Here is an 18,359-nt window from a genome sequence, read left to right as displayed (position 1 = left end):
GGAGTGGAAGAAGTGTCAAAAGATGGCGCTAACTGTTTTAATGACATTCAGACTTTACTTCAACCAATAACGGAGCAGCATCTCCTCATCAAGAAACAACCACACCGGAAATGTGTCCCGTGAAAAACCGTCCGACCAGAACTCTCTAATAACTAAAGTTCCTTAAGTGAATAATGTAAACTCACTACGCCGGTATGTTTTTGCGCTTTCATGGCGAGTTTACTGACAGATATAAGTAAGAACTTTACACTACTTTATATTAGAAATGGCAACAGTGGAGGATGAATGTCCCATAACAAGAAGATAGAGGAAAACAAGAAGCTTATCGACTCCGGTGTCGGCACGGATTACAAAGGCGGATGCGCGCAATTTTTCATTTATGCAGATCCCAAATACAGATCAGCAGGTACAAGAAGGTAAGAAAAGTTGCTTTTGCATACAAATTGCGAAACAAAACACCAGATAATATGTCTTACCTTATACACACATCATAATAATACTCGCATCTTGAAGCACATCAAGCGGTGTGGCTTCATAGCTTACCAAAATCGTACTAAAACATGTTGACAGATTTTTGAGCGCCATGTTTAATGTTCTATATTTTCAGTGGAACATTTAAAATGTTGGTGTTGTTTACTTGAGACCCATCGTAGTGCAGTCTACACATATCTCTTATGTTTGACTGCCATCTACCGGTCACACTTATCATTACACCATGTACCAAATAAAATAGCTTCGAGGTGGGTATGCTCAATCAAAATTATTCCTTGCATTAGGCGCACCGGGTTATAAGGCGCACTGTCGAGTTTTGACGCGGAAAAATTTATTTTTAGTGAGCCTTATAGTCCAGAAAATACGGTATTTATTTCAGTGTAGCATTAAAAACACAACATAATAGTCACAATATTATAGTTTTTGGGGATTTTTTTTTGCCAAAACACTTCGACAGATTTTTCGGAACAAATAGGTATTGTTAACTGTTTACAATGACATCTTTAATGAGGTTTTATTATAATTGCTGCATTCCAGATATTTAGTGTGATCTAGTGTTGTCCCGATACTAACAGTTTGGTACCGGTACCAAAATTATTTCGATTCTTTTCGGTACTTTTCGATACTTTTCTAAATAAAGGGGACAGCAAAAAATTGTATTATTGGCTTTATTTTTACAAAAAATCTTACAGTACAATAAACATATGTTTCTTATTGCTATTTTAGACTGCTGACGTATGCAGTAACATATTGTGTCATTTTCCATTCTATTATTTTGTCAACATTATTAAGGACAAGTGGTAGAAAATGAATTATTAATCTACTTGTTCAATAACTGTTAATATCTGCTTAATTTCTCTTTTAACATGTTCTATCTACACTTCTGTTAAAATGTATTAATCACTTATTCTTCTCTTCTTTGGATTTGGATTTGGATACATTGGTCATATTCAAAGTCATCATGTCTCCAGGGACGTTTATAAACATAATATACATTTTTAAAAAACGAAAGAAGATGTTGTGATGCCAAAAAATCATAGTAGTATCGACTAGATACGGTCCTGTACTTGGTATCATTACATTGGATGTTAGGTGTAGATCCACTAATGGTTTGTTTACATTTTGACGCCGGTGAGCTACGGTGTGTAGTGAAGCATGTTTAGCCATTCCTCGTCCTGCAGTGATAATGATACTTGTAAGAAACTTACTTTATTTGTCGCCATGGAGGTGAGGATAAGTGATTTAGAAGTAGCTACAACACTGCAGACTGCGGACGGACTTTAATGTTTTAAAGCACCTCTTCCTGAGGGTGTTTCAGTGTTATAACTTCACCTTTATCGTTAGTTTTTAAGCCAAAATGCGATCGTTCTCCCTTTTCTGTCTACACACTGTGTCTGCTTGTAAGTATTCCGTGATTGTGCGCTGCCGAACATGCTCGTCAGCTCGTAAACCGGCAATGACACGAGGTGACGACGACGGGAGCGCGGTGGACCGGTACTTTTCAGAGGCGGCATAGTACCGAATATCAGTGTTTCCCACACATTCATTTATTTGTGGCGGCCCGCCACGAAAGAATTACGTCCGCCACAAATGGATTTTTCGGCTTTTGACTCGCTCGACCGCTCATAAAAGCAATGGAACTGTCTGTGAATGTTGCTTGTAGTTACAACTCCGGTGCAGTAGGTGGCGGTAACTGCGCCAATAGCACTTAATTCACCTGGTGGGCCAGAAGAAGAAGAAGAAGAGGGACGGATGGACGGACGAAACGGGATCAAAATACGAGGGTAATATAGGTTATAGGTAGATATGTTATAGCTGCATCGCTCGCGGCTCGTCATATATTTAACGTTAATCCGCTGCTTCATTAACACCGCCGCTGTTTGACTCGTGGGCCGGGGCAGACGAACGTAGTAAAAGTCACGTGTTACCCTACCGACGAGCTAACGTGTCCAGGTTATAACCATGTTGTCAATAAACACACGTGGACTGAAGCTAAATTGTCCACTGTCCACTGCAGCATGTGAATGCAATGAAAAGAATCAAATCTGAGCCAACCAGCTGTTAAAATGTTGTCCAGGTTAATGTTTTGGCCATTAAAAGCTCTTTATTTCAAGATTTCAACTGTGATCGGGCTTAAAACAGGTGGCTGACCTGTTCAGATGGGTGTAACTGCTACTGGTCAAATAATGTGAAATACCATTTAATTTTACATGTATGCAATGCCATTTAAATGTAATTATAGATAATAATAATAATAATAAATACTGTGTAGTGTTGTAAATAGTCAACGGGAAGAATTTTAGTAAGATATAAGCCATGAGCACTACACAGCCAGAAAAAAACCTAGGCAGGACAAGTAAAAATATTGGGGCAAGTAGATTTGAGAAGTCGGGCAAGTAGAAAAAAACCTTAACGTTGAACCCTGCATGTGTTGAGCTGCTGCCGCTTAAGGTTAGACGGCACTGTACATAGAGCGGTTCTCCTCGTTAGTAATAAATTCTAATGTTGGATGTTCACTCCTTCACACAGATGAGTATAGAAAAATATTTTCAACGGCCGAAAAGGGCTCGACTTGGAGAGGAGGTAGGCCTACAGTCCGGACCACAGGTGCGACCTGTTCAGCAGCAGGAGGAGGAGGAGGAGGTTGACTGACTGTGGCAGGACACCTCTGCCTCTGTTTCACTTTATGTTGCTGGTAAATAATATGGTTGTAGTATTAGGCTAAAGTTAAATTATTTAGTATTCACTAATTAAAGGGGCAGAGCTTTAAGAGACATTTTAGCTTTTATATCTTATAAGATATATTTTTTGTAAGAACCACAATTAATAAATATATTTCAGTGAATCACTAATTGTTCAAATCTGTATATAAATATGTACATAAAATGTTGTAATTATATTCCAACTCCGCGTTCTTCTTGGTCATCGCCGCTGCCGCCGCCACCCCCCACCCCCCGACCACACCACCACAAATAGATGCCTGTCCTGTGGGAAACACTGAATATGATTAATTAGTATCGTGGTACTATACTAATACCGGTATACCGTACAACCCTAGTGGTATCTCAAAGGGTTCCAGTTGAAAGTAAACAAAAAAGTGGCTGACGGCCTCACCAAGTCTTTTAACAAGCATTAAGGATACTTATTTTCTTTTAGTTTTAAAACATTTTCAAGAGGCTTTGTGTTATTATTTGTACCATTGGCGTTGTTAGGCCTATTTTAGGGGGGCTCAAGCCCCCCTAAAATATTCTTAAGCCCCCCTAAATAATTTGGTGTTTTTTGGGGGGTTTTTTTTACAAATAAATGCCGACATTATTCATTATAAATTGGCCCAAATATGAGTTTAAATAAATAATCATATAACCTGTTGTTATTCACTCAGTTTCCCCTCACTTCGTAGCGTAAGGTAGAGAGCCCCTTTAGTGCGTCGGTATCCAATCATTCCACTTGTTCATATAGAAAATGCCCACATCACTCAAATTCCAGCCCGCATTTTCTCTGCGACCTTGCTTGCGGTCCTGCAGATGTACGAAGCACATTATCTTCCTTTACAATGAGTGAAGCTGCACAAAACCTTGTGTGTGCAATTGTAAATCATTTATTTTTTTAAGTTTTGTGTTTCTTGTATATACAGTAATATACATAAGCCTATTGTTAAAATAAGGGAAAAAACATCATTAAATATATTTGTTTTATTGTATTGTTACATTAATAGCTGTTTTATTATTATAGGATGGCTTGTTAAACATTTAATAGGGTTTTCAGAGGGAGGAAAAACCAAGACATTCAATATAAAATGTAAAATGAATAAATACATAAAAAGAAAAAGAAAATATATGGTTAAAAGCCATCGTCCCGGGGAGCATTTCATTTCGTCCCGTGCATTTAAAAAAAATAATAATAATAACAATGAATAATTTCTAAGTCTTTGTTAGCCTTGTGTGAAGTTTTGTGCTCGTGCGTAACATTCGCTCGCAAAGCCCCCCCTGTCCTTAAAAGCTAGTGACGCCCCTGATTTGTACTAAATTCTTGGCCACCACAGCAGTGCTTCCATGCAGAAATATGGCAGCGACAAGCACCTACCAAATGACAAAAGGAAGAAAAATTGCAGTCGCAAGAATAATGGTTAGGGCCGCAATGAGTCGTCAATTAAAATTGATTAATTCAATAGCTTTGATTTGTAATTTGTTGCTTTGATGATTCATTTAATGAGTAAAATATCGGAAATGGTTTCCGCAAGACTGTTCCAATAGAGCGCACATGAGCGTGGTGCACCTATTGTTGATGTCGGTCGCACTGTGGGTGGTGTGGTTGATGGCTGGTGAGGCACTGACTTCATCACAGTCAGATTTACAAACATATGAACCCTAAAGAGTATCTTATTCACCATTTGATTGGCAGCAGTTAACGGGTTATGTTTAAAAGCTCATACCAGCATTCTTCCCTGCTTGGCACTCAGCATCAAGGCTTGGAATTGGGGGTTAAATCACCAAAAAATGATTCCCAAGCGCGGCGCCGCTGCTGCCCACTGCTCCCCTCACCTCCCAGGGGGTGAACAAGGGGATGGGTCAAATGCAGAGGACAAATTTCATTACACCTAGTGTGTGTGTGACAATCATTGGTACTTTAACTTAACTTTAACTTTACACATACAAACTGTAGCACACAAAAAAGCACATTTAATAAAAAAAAACGTTATTATGGTCTTACCTTTACTTATAAATAAAGTCCATGCGCCACAACTAAAGCCCTCACTTAAACTTTCCACGTGCAAGATTGAATCTATTTAAAAAAAGTGTAACCGAGGGTTTATAAATGTCGCCTATACTGTATGAAAATACAAAATAACAAACACGGAGGCTCCAGTTTACACGAGGACCACTTTATTTACCTTCTTTCAAAAACCTCCGCAACGTGACATCACTTCCGCTCTTAGCGCCTTCAAAATAAGAGCTCAAGGCATATACTGTATAACAGCGCATAACAGGAACTTAACATCACAAAGAGGAAAGCCCATGAAAATAGGTTCCAAAAGTTATTTAATAAGAAGCCAAAAAGTGCAAAAACAATAATGTTCGTGTTGGAGAAGTTGTGAATTAGGTACACCTGCAGTCTGCAGGTGTACCTAATGTTGTGGCCCTGCAGTCATTCACAACTCCTCCAACACGAACATTATTGTTTTTGCACTTTTTGGCTTCTTATGAAATAACTTTTTTAAATAGATTCAATCTTGCACGTGAAAAGTTTAAGTGTGGGCTTTAGTTGATATAACAATTCTACGGCGGGGGTGCAGGAGGCGAGCCTCACACAGTGCGTCTTTTGCAGCCGTTTTATGATCGCTCAGCACAAGAAATACGTTACACACATACAGTTGTTGACAAAATACACTGTACATTATATACCTCAGCTAACTAAACTATGGAAATGTATAATATAGTTCATATAGCAATACGGTCTCACTGCACAGCAGACCAGCAGTTAGCCGAGTCATTGCGCAATCCATGTTGAGGCACCGAGTGACGTGCCTCGACTGGCTGCTGTTCACCGCACCGTCTCTTCTCAGTATTTGAACGGCAAATGTGAAAATTCAGCGATTTTGAATAAAAATAATCTAAAACTGGTGAAGTTAAATGGAAAATAACTCTATAGTATAATCACTGGATACATATAACAATTTAATTAAAAAAAAATATTTTTACATTTTTTTTCTTTCCATGATGGCAGGTGAGGCAGGTGAGGCGGGGCCTCAAGTGACTGCACATCACTGGTATTTTATGAGGTGAAGTCGGACTAAGTAGGACATCACTGAAGGCCTGGGTGAGAAACCACTGAATATTACAATTGACTTTTTACATTAAAAGTAGGAATTTCCCAGTTGGTGTTCACAGCAACAAACCAGTAAAAATATATACACAATAAAATGATGCAGTTCTGACTGTGACCACTGGCTCTGACTAAGCAGGTGTTCCCAGCCGAGGAATCTCCAGTTAAGTTGAAAAGGTCACGCCACGATGCCGGCATTCCCTAAAGCAGGGGTCGGCAACCTTTACCAGTCAAAGAGCCATTTTGACCAGTTTCACAAATTAAAGAAAACAATGGGAGCCACAAAAATCTTTTGAAATTTAACATGAAATAACACTACATACAAAGTTTTTTTTGCTTTATGCTACGTATAAAGCAAGGGTCTCAGACACACGGTCCACACCTTAATATGAAATTTGGATGTTAGTGCGGCCCGCGGGTTTTATATGAATGGCGTTTGACAGCGTCATTCTTATCAACCCTCCCGATTTTTCCGGCGGACTACGAATTTCCGTGCCGTTATGGTACAGCATTTAATGCTCACTACAACAAACAAAACAAACACATTTCGGGAGAACATCTGCACCGTAACACAACATAAACACAACAGAACAAATACCCAGAATCCCATGCAGCCCTAACTCTTCCGAGCTTCATTATACACCCCCTCCCCCTACCAAACCCCGCCCACCTCAACCGACGCACATGGGGGGGGGGGGGGGGGGGTGTTTGGTGGTAGCAGGGGTGTATAATGTTGCCCGGAAGAGTCAGGGCTGTATGGGATTCTGGGTATTTGTTCTGTTGTGTTTATGTTGTGTAAAGGTGCAGATGTTCTCCCGAAATGTGTTTGTCATTCTTGTTTGGTTTTGGTTCAGGGGGCGCTAAATGCTGTACCATCACGGCACGTCCTTATTATCATTGTTAGGGTGAAAATCGGAGAATATTAATCCTGGGAGGTTTCTGCGAGAGGCACCAAAATCCGGAAGTCTCCTGGGAAAATCGGGGGGGGGTCAGCAAGTATGCAGCTGAGCCGCATCAGAGTGATCAAAGAGCCGCATGCGGCTCCGGAGCCGCGGGTTGCCGACCCCTGCCCTAAAGTATGCCAATCATCTCGGGCTCCTTCAGAGGTCACAAATACAAGGACCATCCTTCACCTCTGTGAGCCATTTTTGGAAAACCGTGGCTCATACATTCTCAGGTTGTTGTCATGCATTCCATCACACTTCATGCGCGACTCCGAGATAGGAGCCCGACACCTGGTGACCCTTTAGGAGAAACTCTGGTTTGAATCCAGCAGCACTCGCGTCGTACTTGGAACCTTCAGGGTTATCGCAACCGAAGGAATGAGAAAATATAGGGTGTGTGAAAAAGGATGAAGAGCATCCGAAACTTAACCAGCTATCAGGTGACACCCACCTTTTGAACATCAGAAAGTCTTACATATCATGGCAAGTTTTAGCTTATTCAGTCAATTCATAACCTGTCATTTTTTTGTACTGTCCTTCTACCCACGGGTTCAAAACGTGTAAACACTACAAACAGGAGCGAGGTTCAAATCCAACAATACATCGCAAAAAGAAATACAAAATAAAAATGCAGCAAATGCACAAAACACACACTCAAAACTAGAGATGTCCGATAATATCGGACTGCCGATATTATCGGCCGATAAATGCTTTAAAATGTAATATCGGAAATTATCGGTATCGGTTTCAAAAAGTAAAATTTATGACTTTTTTAGTCACATTAAATCTACGGCTTCTTACACACACAAGCGAATTCAAGACATACTTGGTCAACAGCCATACAGGTCACACTGAGGGTGGCCGTATAAACAACTTTAACACAGTCACAAATATGCGCCACACTGTGAACCCACACCAAACAAGAATGACAAACACATTTCGGGAGAACATCCGCACCGTAACACAACATAAACACAACAGAACAAATACCCAGAAACCCTTGCAGCACTAACTCTTCCGGGACGCTACAATATACACCCCCGCTACACCCTACACCCAAAAACCCCGCACCCCCAACCCCGCCCACCTCAACCTCCTCATGCTCTCTCAGGGAGAGCATGTCCCAAATTCCAAGCTGCTGTTTTGAGGCATGTAAAAAAAAAAAAATGCACTTTGTTACTTCAATAATAAATATGGCAGTGCCATGTTGGCATTTTTTTTTCCATAACTTGAGTTGATTTATTTTGAAAAACCTTGTTGTATTGTTTAATGCATCCAGCGGGGCATCACAACAAAATTAGGCATAATAATGTGTTCATTCCACCACTGTATATATCGGTATCGGTTGATATCGAAATCGGTAATTAAGTGTTGGACAATATCGGAATATCGGCAAAAAAGCCATTATCGGACATCTCTACTCGAAACCACTGCATAAGACCAGCCGTAAGACTCTTGAACGCATCATAATTATCCCCTCAATTCCCCCCAAAATGGATTAACTCGCTGGAATAAAAAGACAATAAAACATACATCCATAAACGTGGATGCATATGAAAAAGTGCAATATATTTATCTGTACAGTAACCTATTTATTTATTTATATCTGCACCTTATTGCTTTTTTATCCTGCACTACCATGAGCTGATGTAACGAAATTTCGTTCTTATCTGTACTGTAAAGTTCAAATTTGAATGACAATAAAAAGGAAGTCTAAGTCTAAGTCTAATAAGAAAAACAGCACCAGTTGATTTACACATCGTGCCAACTTCACTGGTGTTGGGTTTTGTACATCCCGCGCAGTCCAGTCCTGCAGAAGCCAAGCTCAAACCACGGCCACAATAGCTGGCATCAGTTACGTTAGTGTAGCTCAGAAAATGGAATTTCTGGTAGCCTGGCAAACTTCTATTTTGTTCTGTCAACTTGCAGCATTTCTTTCATGCAGTTGTTGTTGAGGTTTATGCATGTGTTATTCTATGTGCAGCATTCAAAATTTGCAGCATTTGCATTTCTTTTATGGTGTTTGTGTGTTGTTGTTTTTTTGGTTTTGGATTCTGTTTTTGGAGTGTTTGGACGTACAGTGGTGGTCAAAAGTTGACATACACTTGTGAAGAACATAATGTCATGGCTGTCTTGAGTGTTAATATTTGCTTACATGTCCCTTGGCAAGTTTACCTGCAATAAGGCGCTTTTGGTAGCCATCCACAAGCTTCTGCTTGGATTTTTGACCACTCCTCTTGACAAATTTGGTGCAGTTCAGCTAAATGTGTTGGTTTTCTCACATGGACTTGTTTCTTCAGCATTGTCCACACCTTTAAGTCAGGACTTTGGGAAGGCCATTCTAAAACCTTCATTCTAGCCTGATTTAGCCATTCCTTTACCGCTTTTGACGTGTGTTTGGGGTAGGGGTGTAACGGTACACAAAAATTTCGGTTCGGTACGTACCTCGGTTTAGAGGTCACGGTTCGGTTCATTTTCGGTACAGTAAGAAAACAACAAAATATACATTTTGGGGTTATTTATTTACCAAATTTGCAAAATCTTCCACCAAAAATATTTTTCTTAGTGGAATATTTGATGTGAAGTAATGGGAACCTTGGATAGGTCAATAATTCATAATAACATTGATTTTGATTCAATATTATGTTTTGATTAATGACAGTTTGGAAGGAAAAAAAACAGCTTTGTTTTATTAGTCAACATTGCAACTTTTTTCTAAATTACATTTAACCTTTAAGCTTTTTTATTTCACTTTTGTTATGTTTTTGTTTATTTTAATAGTATTTTTACAATGTGCCGTGGGCCTTTAAAACATTAGCTGTGGGCCGCAAATGGCCTACGGGGCACACTTTTGACACCCCTGCTATAGATAATAAAAAATTAAATGTGATAAATCTATGGATAAAAAGCAGAGCTTGGCGACGCATGCGCGTTTATCATAACTCTCTCTCTCTCTCTCTCTGTCTCTGCCCCTCCCTCACCAATGCTGCTGTTTGTTTTGTTTTTAACCCCTTCTTAACCCTGAACGTACATTGAAAATACACGCAACCCTAACTCAAAATGCCTGACATTTGAGGCATTTAAGAAACTCCGCCCTGACAGCTCCGCAAAAGAGGACATGTCCGTTGAAAAGAGGACGTATGGTCAGTCTATCCTAGCCCGCTAGCTGCTAGCATACCGTGTGGTGTGCATTGTTTACACAACTTACTTATATGTCCATGTGGAAACTCGTTCGGTACACCTCCGAACCGAACCGGAACCCCTGTACCGAAACGGTTCAATACAAATACACGTACCGTTACACCCCTACTACCAACACCATGATTAACGGTAGGAATGGTGTTCCTGGGATTAAAGGCCTCACATTTTCTCCTCCTAACATATTGCTGGGTATTGTGGCCAAACAGCTCCATTTTTGTTTCATCTGACCACAGAACTTTCCTCCAGAAGGTCTTATCTTTGACCATGTGATGTCAGATGAAACAAAAATAGAGCTGTTTCACAAACAAATAAGAGTTGTAGGAATTATTGGAAACTCAAGACAGCCATGACATTATGTTCTTTACAAGTGTATGTAAACGTTTTGACCACGACTGTAGCTGTGCGTTGTCGACACCTTCCTCCCGCGTCAAGGAGGATGATCCTCAAACACATTTGCAATAATGTATGCATATCATGCCCCGGTACACACACACACACACACTCACACTCACCAGCGCTAACAAAAGCACATTCCAGTGGTATCTGTGCAAGCAAAAAACAAAAGGGTTTAATGTCATGCCTTTCACCCAATTGTCATTAAAGCCCAGGCAATAAATCTGACCTGGGGGGCCTTTCAGACGGCGATCAGGGACAAACTCTGCTTGTCCCATGAACACACAGCAGCGACTGCCCAGGTCGTATTGACGACGGGAGGAACACGAGTTAAGGTAAAGTAAAGGGTGAGCTACTGTAAAAACATTGTAGCAACATCACTATATTGCCAAAAGTATTTGGCCACCCATCCAAATGATAAGAATCAGGTGTCCTAATCACTTGGCCCGGTCACAGGTGTATAAAATCAAGCACTTAGGCATGGAGACTGTTTCTACAAACATTTGTGAAAGAATGGGCCGCTTTCAGTGATTTCCAGCATGGAACTGTCACAGGATGCCACCTGAGCAACAAATCCAGTTGTGAAATGTCCTCGCTCCTAAATATTCCAAAGTCAACCGTCTGCTTTATTATAAGAAAATGGAAGAGTTTGGGAACAACAGCAACTCCGCCACAAAGTGGTAGGAGAGTGAAATTTGGTGGAGGAGGAATTATGGCGTGGGGTTGTTTTTCAGGAGTTGGGGCTTTGGCACCTTAGTTCCAGTGAAAGGAACTTTGAATGCTCCAGGATACCAAAACATTTTGGACGATTCCATGCTCCCAGTGCACAAAGCCATGGATGACAGAGTCTGGTTTGAATGAACTTGACTGGCCTGCACAGAGTCCTGACCTGAACACCTTTGGGATGAATTAGAACGGAGACTGAGAGCCAGGCCTTCTCCACCAACATCAGTGTGTGACCTCACCAATGCAGCTTTTAGAAGAAATAACTGAAAACATGTTTCGTATTCTAGTTTCTTCAAAATAGCCACCCTTTGCTCCGATTACTTTTTCGCACACTCTAGGCATTCTCTCAATGAGCTTCAAGAGGTAGTCACCTGAAATGGTTTTCACTTCACAGTTGTGCTTGAAGCTCACCGAGAGAACGCCAAGAGTGTGCAAAGAAAAAAATGTATACCGTTATTGAAATGTATAGTTAACGCGTTATTATCGCGTTAACTTTGACAGCCCCAATATACAGTATATACCTAGAGTAATATATGTATATACATATAATAATAATAATAATAATAATATTATATTTTATTTGTAAAAAGCACTTTACATTGAGTAAACAATCTCAAAGTGCTACAGTGTATTAAAAAAAAAATCAAAAAAATTTAAATATAATAAAAAATAAATAAAAATAAAAACTAGAACAGCCAAATAGCTAAAACTAGTATGTATATATCTTTTAAAAAAAGGCTTTTTTAAAAAAGAAGGGTTTTTAAGCCTTTTTTAAAAGCGTCCACAGTCTGTGGTACCCTCAGGTGGTCAGGGAGAGTGTTCCACAGACTGGGAGCGGCGGAGCAGAAAGCGTTATTATCGCGTTAACTTTGACAGCCCCAATATACAGTATATACCTAGAGTAATATATGTATATATGTATATACATATAATAATAATAATAATAATAATAGATTTTATTTGTAAAAAGCACTTTACATTGAGTAAACAACCTCAAAGTGCTACAGTGTATTAAAAAAATAAAAGATAATATAATAAAAAAAGATCATAAAAAATAAATAAAAATAAAAACTAGAACAGACAAATAGCTAAAACTAGTATGCATTAGGGCTGCAACTAATGATTAATTTGATAATCGATTAATCGGTGGATTGTTACTTCGATTAATCGATTAATAATCGGATAAAAGAGACAAACTACATTTCTATCCTTTCCAGTATTTTATTGGGGGGGGAAAAAACAGCATACTGGCACCATACTTATTTTGATTATTGTTTCTCAGCTGTTTGTGCATGTTGCACTTTATAAATAAAGGTTTATTAAAAAAATAATAATAATAATAAATTATTAAAAAAATAAAATATATAAAAAATTGCCTCTGCACATGCGCATAGCTTAGATCCAACGAATCGATGACTAAATTAATCGCCAACTATTTTTATAATCGATTTTAATCGATTTGATCGATTAGTTGTTGCAGCCCTAGTATGCATATATCTAAAAAAAAAGAAAGAAAAAAAAGGCTTTTTTAAAAAGAAGGGTTTTTAAGCCTTTTTTTTAAAAGCATCCACAGTCTGTGGTACCCTCAGGTGGTCAGGGAGAGTGTTCCACAGACTGCGAGCGGCAGAGCAGAAAGCCCAGTCTCCATATCAGAATCAGCTTTATTGTCATTACGCAAGGTAACGAGATTGAGGCCATTCCATACAGTGCGATGTGTGCATGCTAGAAAAACAATGTGCAAATATATAAAAATATAAAAAATGTAGAAGTGCAATGAATATGGTGTGAAATGAATATATACATGAAAAAACAAAACAAAAACAGGGTGGTTGGTGGAATGGGTTATTGCACCGAAGAGAAGGCAGTTATGAGGGACAATGGGGCAGTCCGTTCAGGATGGTTATGGCCCTGGGGAAGAAGCTGTTCTTTAGCCTGTTTGTTTTGGTTTTAATGCACCTGTAGCGCTTCCCAGAGGGCAGCAGGTGGAACAGGTCAGAGCCAGGGTGGGTGCTGTCCTTGATGATATACATATATATACTGTATATACAGTACCCTATTAATAAAGCAAGAAATTCCACTAATCAACAATTCCACGCCCCCAACCTTGTGGGAACACTTCCAAAATGACTGTGCACCAGTGCGCAAAGCAAGGTCCGTAAAGACACGGATGACAAGAGTCTGGCGTGGATGAACTTGACTGGCCTGCACAGAGTCCTGACCTGAACCCGACCGAACACATTTGAAGCTGTAATAGCTGCAAACGTGCCGACATCATATTGAACCCTATGGGTTAGGAATGGGATGGCACTTCAAGTTCATATGTGAGTCAAGGCAGGTGGACAAATACTTTTGAAAAAGCGGTATAAAAATGGATGGATGAATATAGTGTAATGAGATGGAAGTACAGTAGTTAGTGTAATGTACACACGCAGGGGGGCGGGACACTATCATCCTAAATGAGATCCCATAAGCCAGCAATGACAAATGTCTGGTTTTAAAACCATTTAAAAGAGGAAATGATCGGCAAAGAAAGGCTGGAGATGAGACCGACGAGCAGGCATCAATACGAACCTGTTTCACTTCAGCAGGCATGGTTCCCAAAAAAAAAACCCTCCCGTCTTCCCGAGGGGGGGAAAAAAAAAAGAAGAAGAAGAAGAACCGCTCTTTTTGTCGACTAAAATCCTAGAGTCGGAAAAGTTCTCCGTTCGTGCCGCCTTCTCCTCCGGCGGGTTATCCTCGTCGACGTACCTGGACTTTCCCTTCCGAGAGAGCAGAGGTAGCAGCTCAGCAGCGGCCAGCCATCCTCTTACTAGCCGAGTCAAGTTCGCCCGAGTTGGCCGCAGCTTCACCGGGAAGTGGTCTGACGCTTTTCAAAGTAAAAGCCTCACGACTGCGCATACGTCAACACGTTAACAAAAATGCTGTTTTTTTTTTAATGTCTGACTTTGTATGAGCCAAAATTAAATAAATAAATAAATGTATAATTAATTCATTATAAATGTAATTAAATAGATACATGTGTTATTAAGTGTGTCGTTTAATTTAATTGTTTTTATTGTAGGTGTATCTTGTGTTTTTATGTTTATTTAATAAAAAAAACCAAAAAAATAAAAAAAATGTTTTTAAAATGTGTCGTTTATGTACTCAATTTAAAAGTATCCATCCATCCATCCATCCATCTTCTTCCGCTTATCCGAGGTCGGGTCGCGGGGGCAGCAGCCTAAGCAGGGAAGCCCAGACTTCCCTCTCCCCAGCCACATCGTCCAGCTCTTCCTGTGGGACCCCGAGGCGTTCCCAGGCCCGCCGAGAGACATAGTCTTCCCAACGTGTCCTGGGTCTTCCCCTAAACACCTCCCTAGGGAGGCGTTCGGGTGGCATCCTGACCAGATGCCCGAACCACCTCATCTGGCTCCTCTCGATGTGGAGGAGCAGCGGCTTTACTTTGAGCTCCCCCCGGATGACAGAGCTTCTCACCCTATCTCTAAGGGAGAGCCCCGCCACCCGGCGGAGGAAACTCATTTCGGCCGCTTGTACCCGTGATCTTGTCCTTTCGGTCATAACCCAAAGCTCATGACCATAGGTGAGGATGGGAACGTAGATCGACCGGTAAATTGAGAGCTTTGCCTTCCGGCTCAGCTCCTTCTTCACCACAACGGATCGATACAGCGTCCGCATTACTGAAGACGCCGCACCGATCCGCCTGTCGATCTCACGATCCACTCTTCCCTCACTCGTGAACAGGACTCCGAGGTACTTGAACTCCTCCACTTGGGGCAAGATCTCCTCCCCAACCCGGAGATGGCACTCCACCCTTTTCCGGGCGAGAACCATGGACTCGGACTTGGAGGTGCTGATTCTCATCCCAGTCGCTTCACACTCGGCTGCGAACCGATCCAGCGAGAGCTGAAGATCCTGGCCAGATGAAGCCATCAGGACCACATCATCTGCAAAAAGCAGAGACCTAATCCTGCAGCCACCAAACCGGATCCCCTCAACGCCTTGACTGCGCCTAGAAATTCTGTCCATAAAAGTTATGAACAGAATGGGTGACAAAGGGCAGCCTTGGCGGAGTCCAACCCTCACTGGAAACGTGTCCGACTTACTACCGGCAATGCGGACCAAGCTCTGGCACTGATCATACAGGGAGCGGACTGCCACAATCAGACAGTCCGATACCCCGTACTCTCTGAGCACTCCCCACAGGACTTCCCGAGGGACACGGTCGAATGCCTTCTCCAAGTCCACAAAACACATGTAGACTGGTTGGGCAAACTCCCATGCACCCTCAAGGACCCTGCCGAGAGTATAGAGCTGGTCCACAGTTCCACGACCAGGACGAAAACCACACTGTTCCTCCTGAATCCGAGGTTCGACTATCCGGCGTAGCCTCCTCTCCAGTACACCTGAATAGACCTTACCGGGAAGGCTGAGGAGTGTGATCCCACGATAGTTAGAACACACCCTCCGGTTCCCCTTCTTAAAGAGAGGAACCACCAATTTAAAAGTACATTTCATTATTTCAATATCTAATTATTTGTATCTTTTAATTAATTATTTAATTATTTAATGAATTATCTTATGAGTAAATTAATGATGTCATCCAACCCACTTTATTTATACAGCACATTTAAACAACAAAATGTTTCCAAAGTGCTGCACAACAATATTAAAAACAATATTCAAATAGTATCCTTAGCTCCACCAATGACTGAATAAAAACAAAAAATAAATACATATAAAACCAATATATTAAAAAAAAAAACAATATAAAATAAATATGATTAAAAATTATTTTAAAGGGTAAAACCAATTAAAACAGTAAATAGAAATCAACATTTTAAAAACACAGAGGACGACAGAGGACCACACAACTTGATTACCTCACAATTTAATTGATTATGTAATTATGTCATGATTCAATTAATATTTTCTATAGTTGTATTTATTATTTCTGCGATGAGATGGCGACTTGTCCAGGGTGTACCCCGCCTTCCGCCCGATTGTAGCTGAGATAGGCTCCCGCACACCCCCCCCGCGACCCCAAAAGAGACAAGCGGTAGAAAATGGATGGATGGATTATTTAATCAATTATCTTATAAATTAATTAATTATTTCATGATTTAATTGATTATCTCACAATTTAATTGATTATGTAATTATTTCATGTTTCAATTGATATTTTGTATAATTGTGTTTATTATTTCTGCGATGAGGTGGCGACTTGTCCAGGGTGTACCCCGCCTTCCGCCCGAATGCAGCTGAGATAGGCTCCAGCACCCCCCCACCCCCCACCCACCCCCAACCCCCGCGACCCCAAAAGGGACAAGCGGTAGAAAATGGATGGGATGGATGGCAATATCTAATTATTTGTATCTTTTCATTAATGATTTAATGATTTAATTAATGAGCTTATGAATAAATTAATTATTTCATGATTTAATTGATTATCCCACAATTTAATTGATTATGTCATTATTTCATGATTCAATTGATATTTTGTATAATTGTATTTATTATTTCTGCGATGAGGTGGCGACTTGTTCTGGGTGTACAGCGCCTTCCCGAAGGGAATAAGCGGTACAAAATGGGTGGATGGATGGGCATTTATTGTTTCACAATGTAATTAGTTATTTCGATATTTAATTGAATATTTTTATCATGCAATTAATTATTTAATTAATTCCAGATTTATTTGGTTATTTCACAATCGGATTATTTGATGATGTAATTATCTATTTAATTAGTTTATGAATCTGTGTGTCATTTGTTTGTAATAGATAAATAATATATATAATAAATTATATATTATATATACCGGTATATATATATATATATATATATATATATATATATATATATATATATATATATATATATATATATATATATATATATATTATATCATATTAATTTAAAGTTATTTGAACACTAGGGGAACATATAAGGGTTAGGGTTAGGGTTAGGGTTGAGCTTAGGGTTAGGGTTACTAATAAGCAATAATTCTGAGGTTATTGAGGGAACACTCTTAGTTAAAAAGACCATGTTAATAAGCAACTAATTAATGGTGATAATGTTCCCCATACTAAAGTTTTACCATATATATATATATATATATATATATATATATATATATATATATATATATATATATATATATATCCATCCATTTTCTACCGCTTGTCCCTTTTTTGGGGTCGCGGGGGTGGTGGAGCCTATCTCAGCTTTATTATATTTATATATATATATATATATATATATATATATATATATATATATATATATATATATATATATATATATATATATATATAAATATATATATATATATATATATATATATATATATATATATATATATATATGTATATATATATATATATGTCTTAATAAGGTTATCCAAAAAATAGTGCTCGATACCGTAGTAGAGCGCAATATATGTATGTGTGGGGGAAAAAAAATCACAAGACTATTTCATCTCTACAGGCCTGTTTCATGAGGGGGTTCCCTCAATCATCAGGAGATTTTAATGGGAGCATTCACATACCACATAGGTAACACATGAGCCAATCACCACGCCCCTATGCCAGCCTGTACCCACCCACTCTGTGCCCTATATAAACCATGGTATGTGAATGCTCCCATTAAAATCTCCTGATGATTGAGGGAACCCCCTCATGAAACAGGCCTGTAGAGATGAAATAGTCTTGTGATTTTTTTCCCCACACATACATATATATATATATATATATATATATATATATATATATATATATATATATA

The 18,359-nt window shown here is 39.5% G+C and overlaps 1 protein-coding gene across 6 annotated transcripts in view; it reads right to left on the bottom strand.

Annotated features, from left to right (window-relative positions):
- LOC140679258 (splicing regulator ARVCF-like) overlaps positions 1 to 14,345 on the bottom strand; it is a 349,408-nt gene extending 335,063 nt beyond the window's left edge. For all 6 annotated transcript variants that reach the window (XM_072914307.1, XM_072914309.1, XM_072914305.1 and 3 more), the window contains exon 1: positions 14,151 to 14,345. In XM_072914307.1, the coding sequence (XP_072770408.1) occupies positions 14,151 to 14,171 (21 nt within the window). In that variant the 5' untranslated portion in view covers positions 14,172 to 14,345. The remainder of the gene's footprint in view (positions 1 to 14,150) is intronic.
- Positions 14,346 to 18,359: the final 4,014 nt, after the last annotated feature.

This window comes from Nerophis lumbriciformis, linkage group LG12 (assembly GCF_033978685.3).
Source record: "Nerophis lumbriciformis linkage group LG12, RoL_Nlum_v2.1, whole genome shotgun sequence".
NCBI classification, from domain to species: Eukaryota; Metazoa; Chordata; class Actinopteri; order Syngnathiformes; family Syngnathidae; genus Nerophis; species Nerophis lumbriciformis.
Note: the sequence above shows the minus strand (reverse complement) of the source record. Positions and strands in the feature narration are given on the sequence as shown.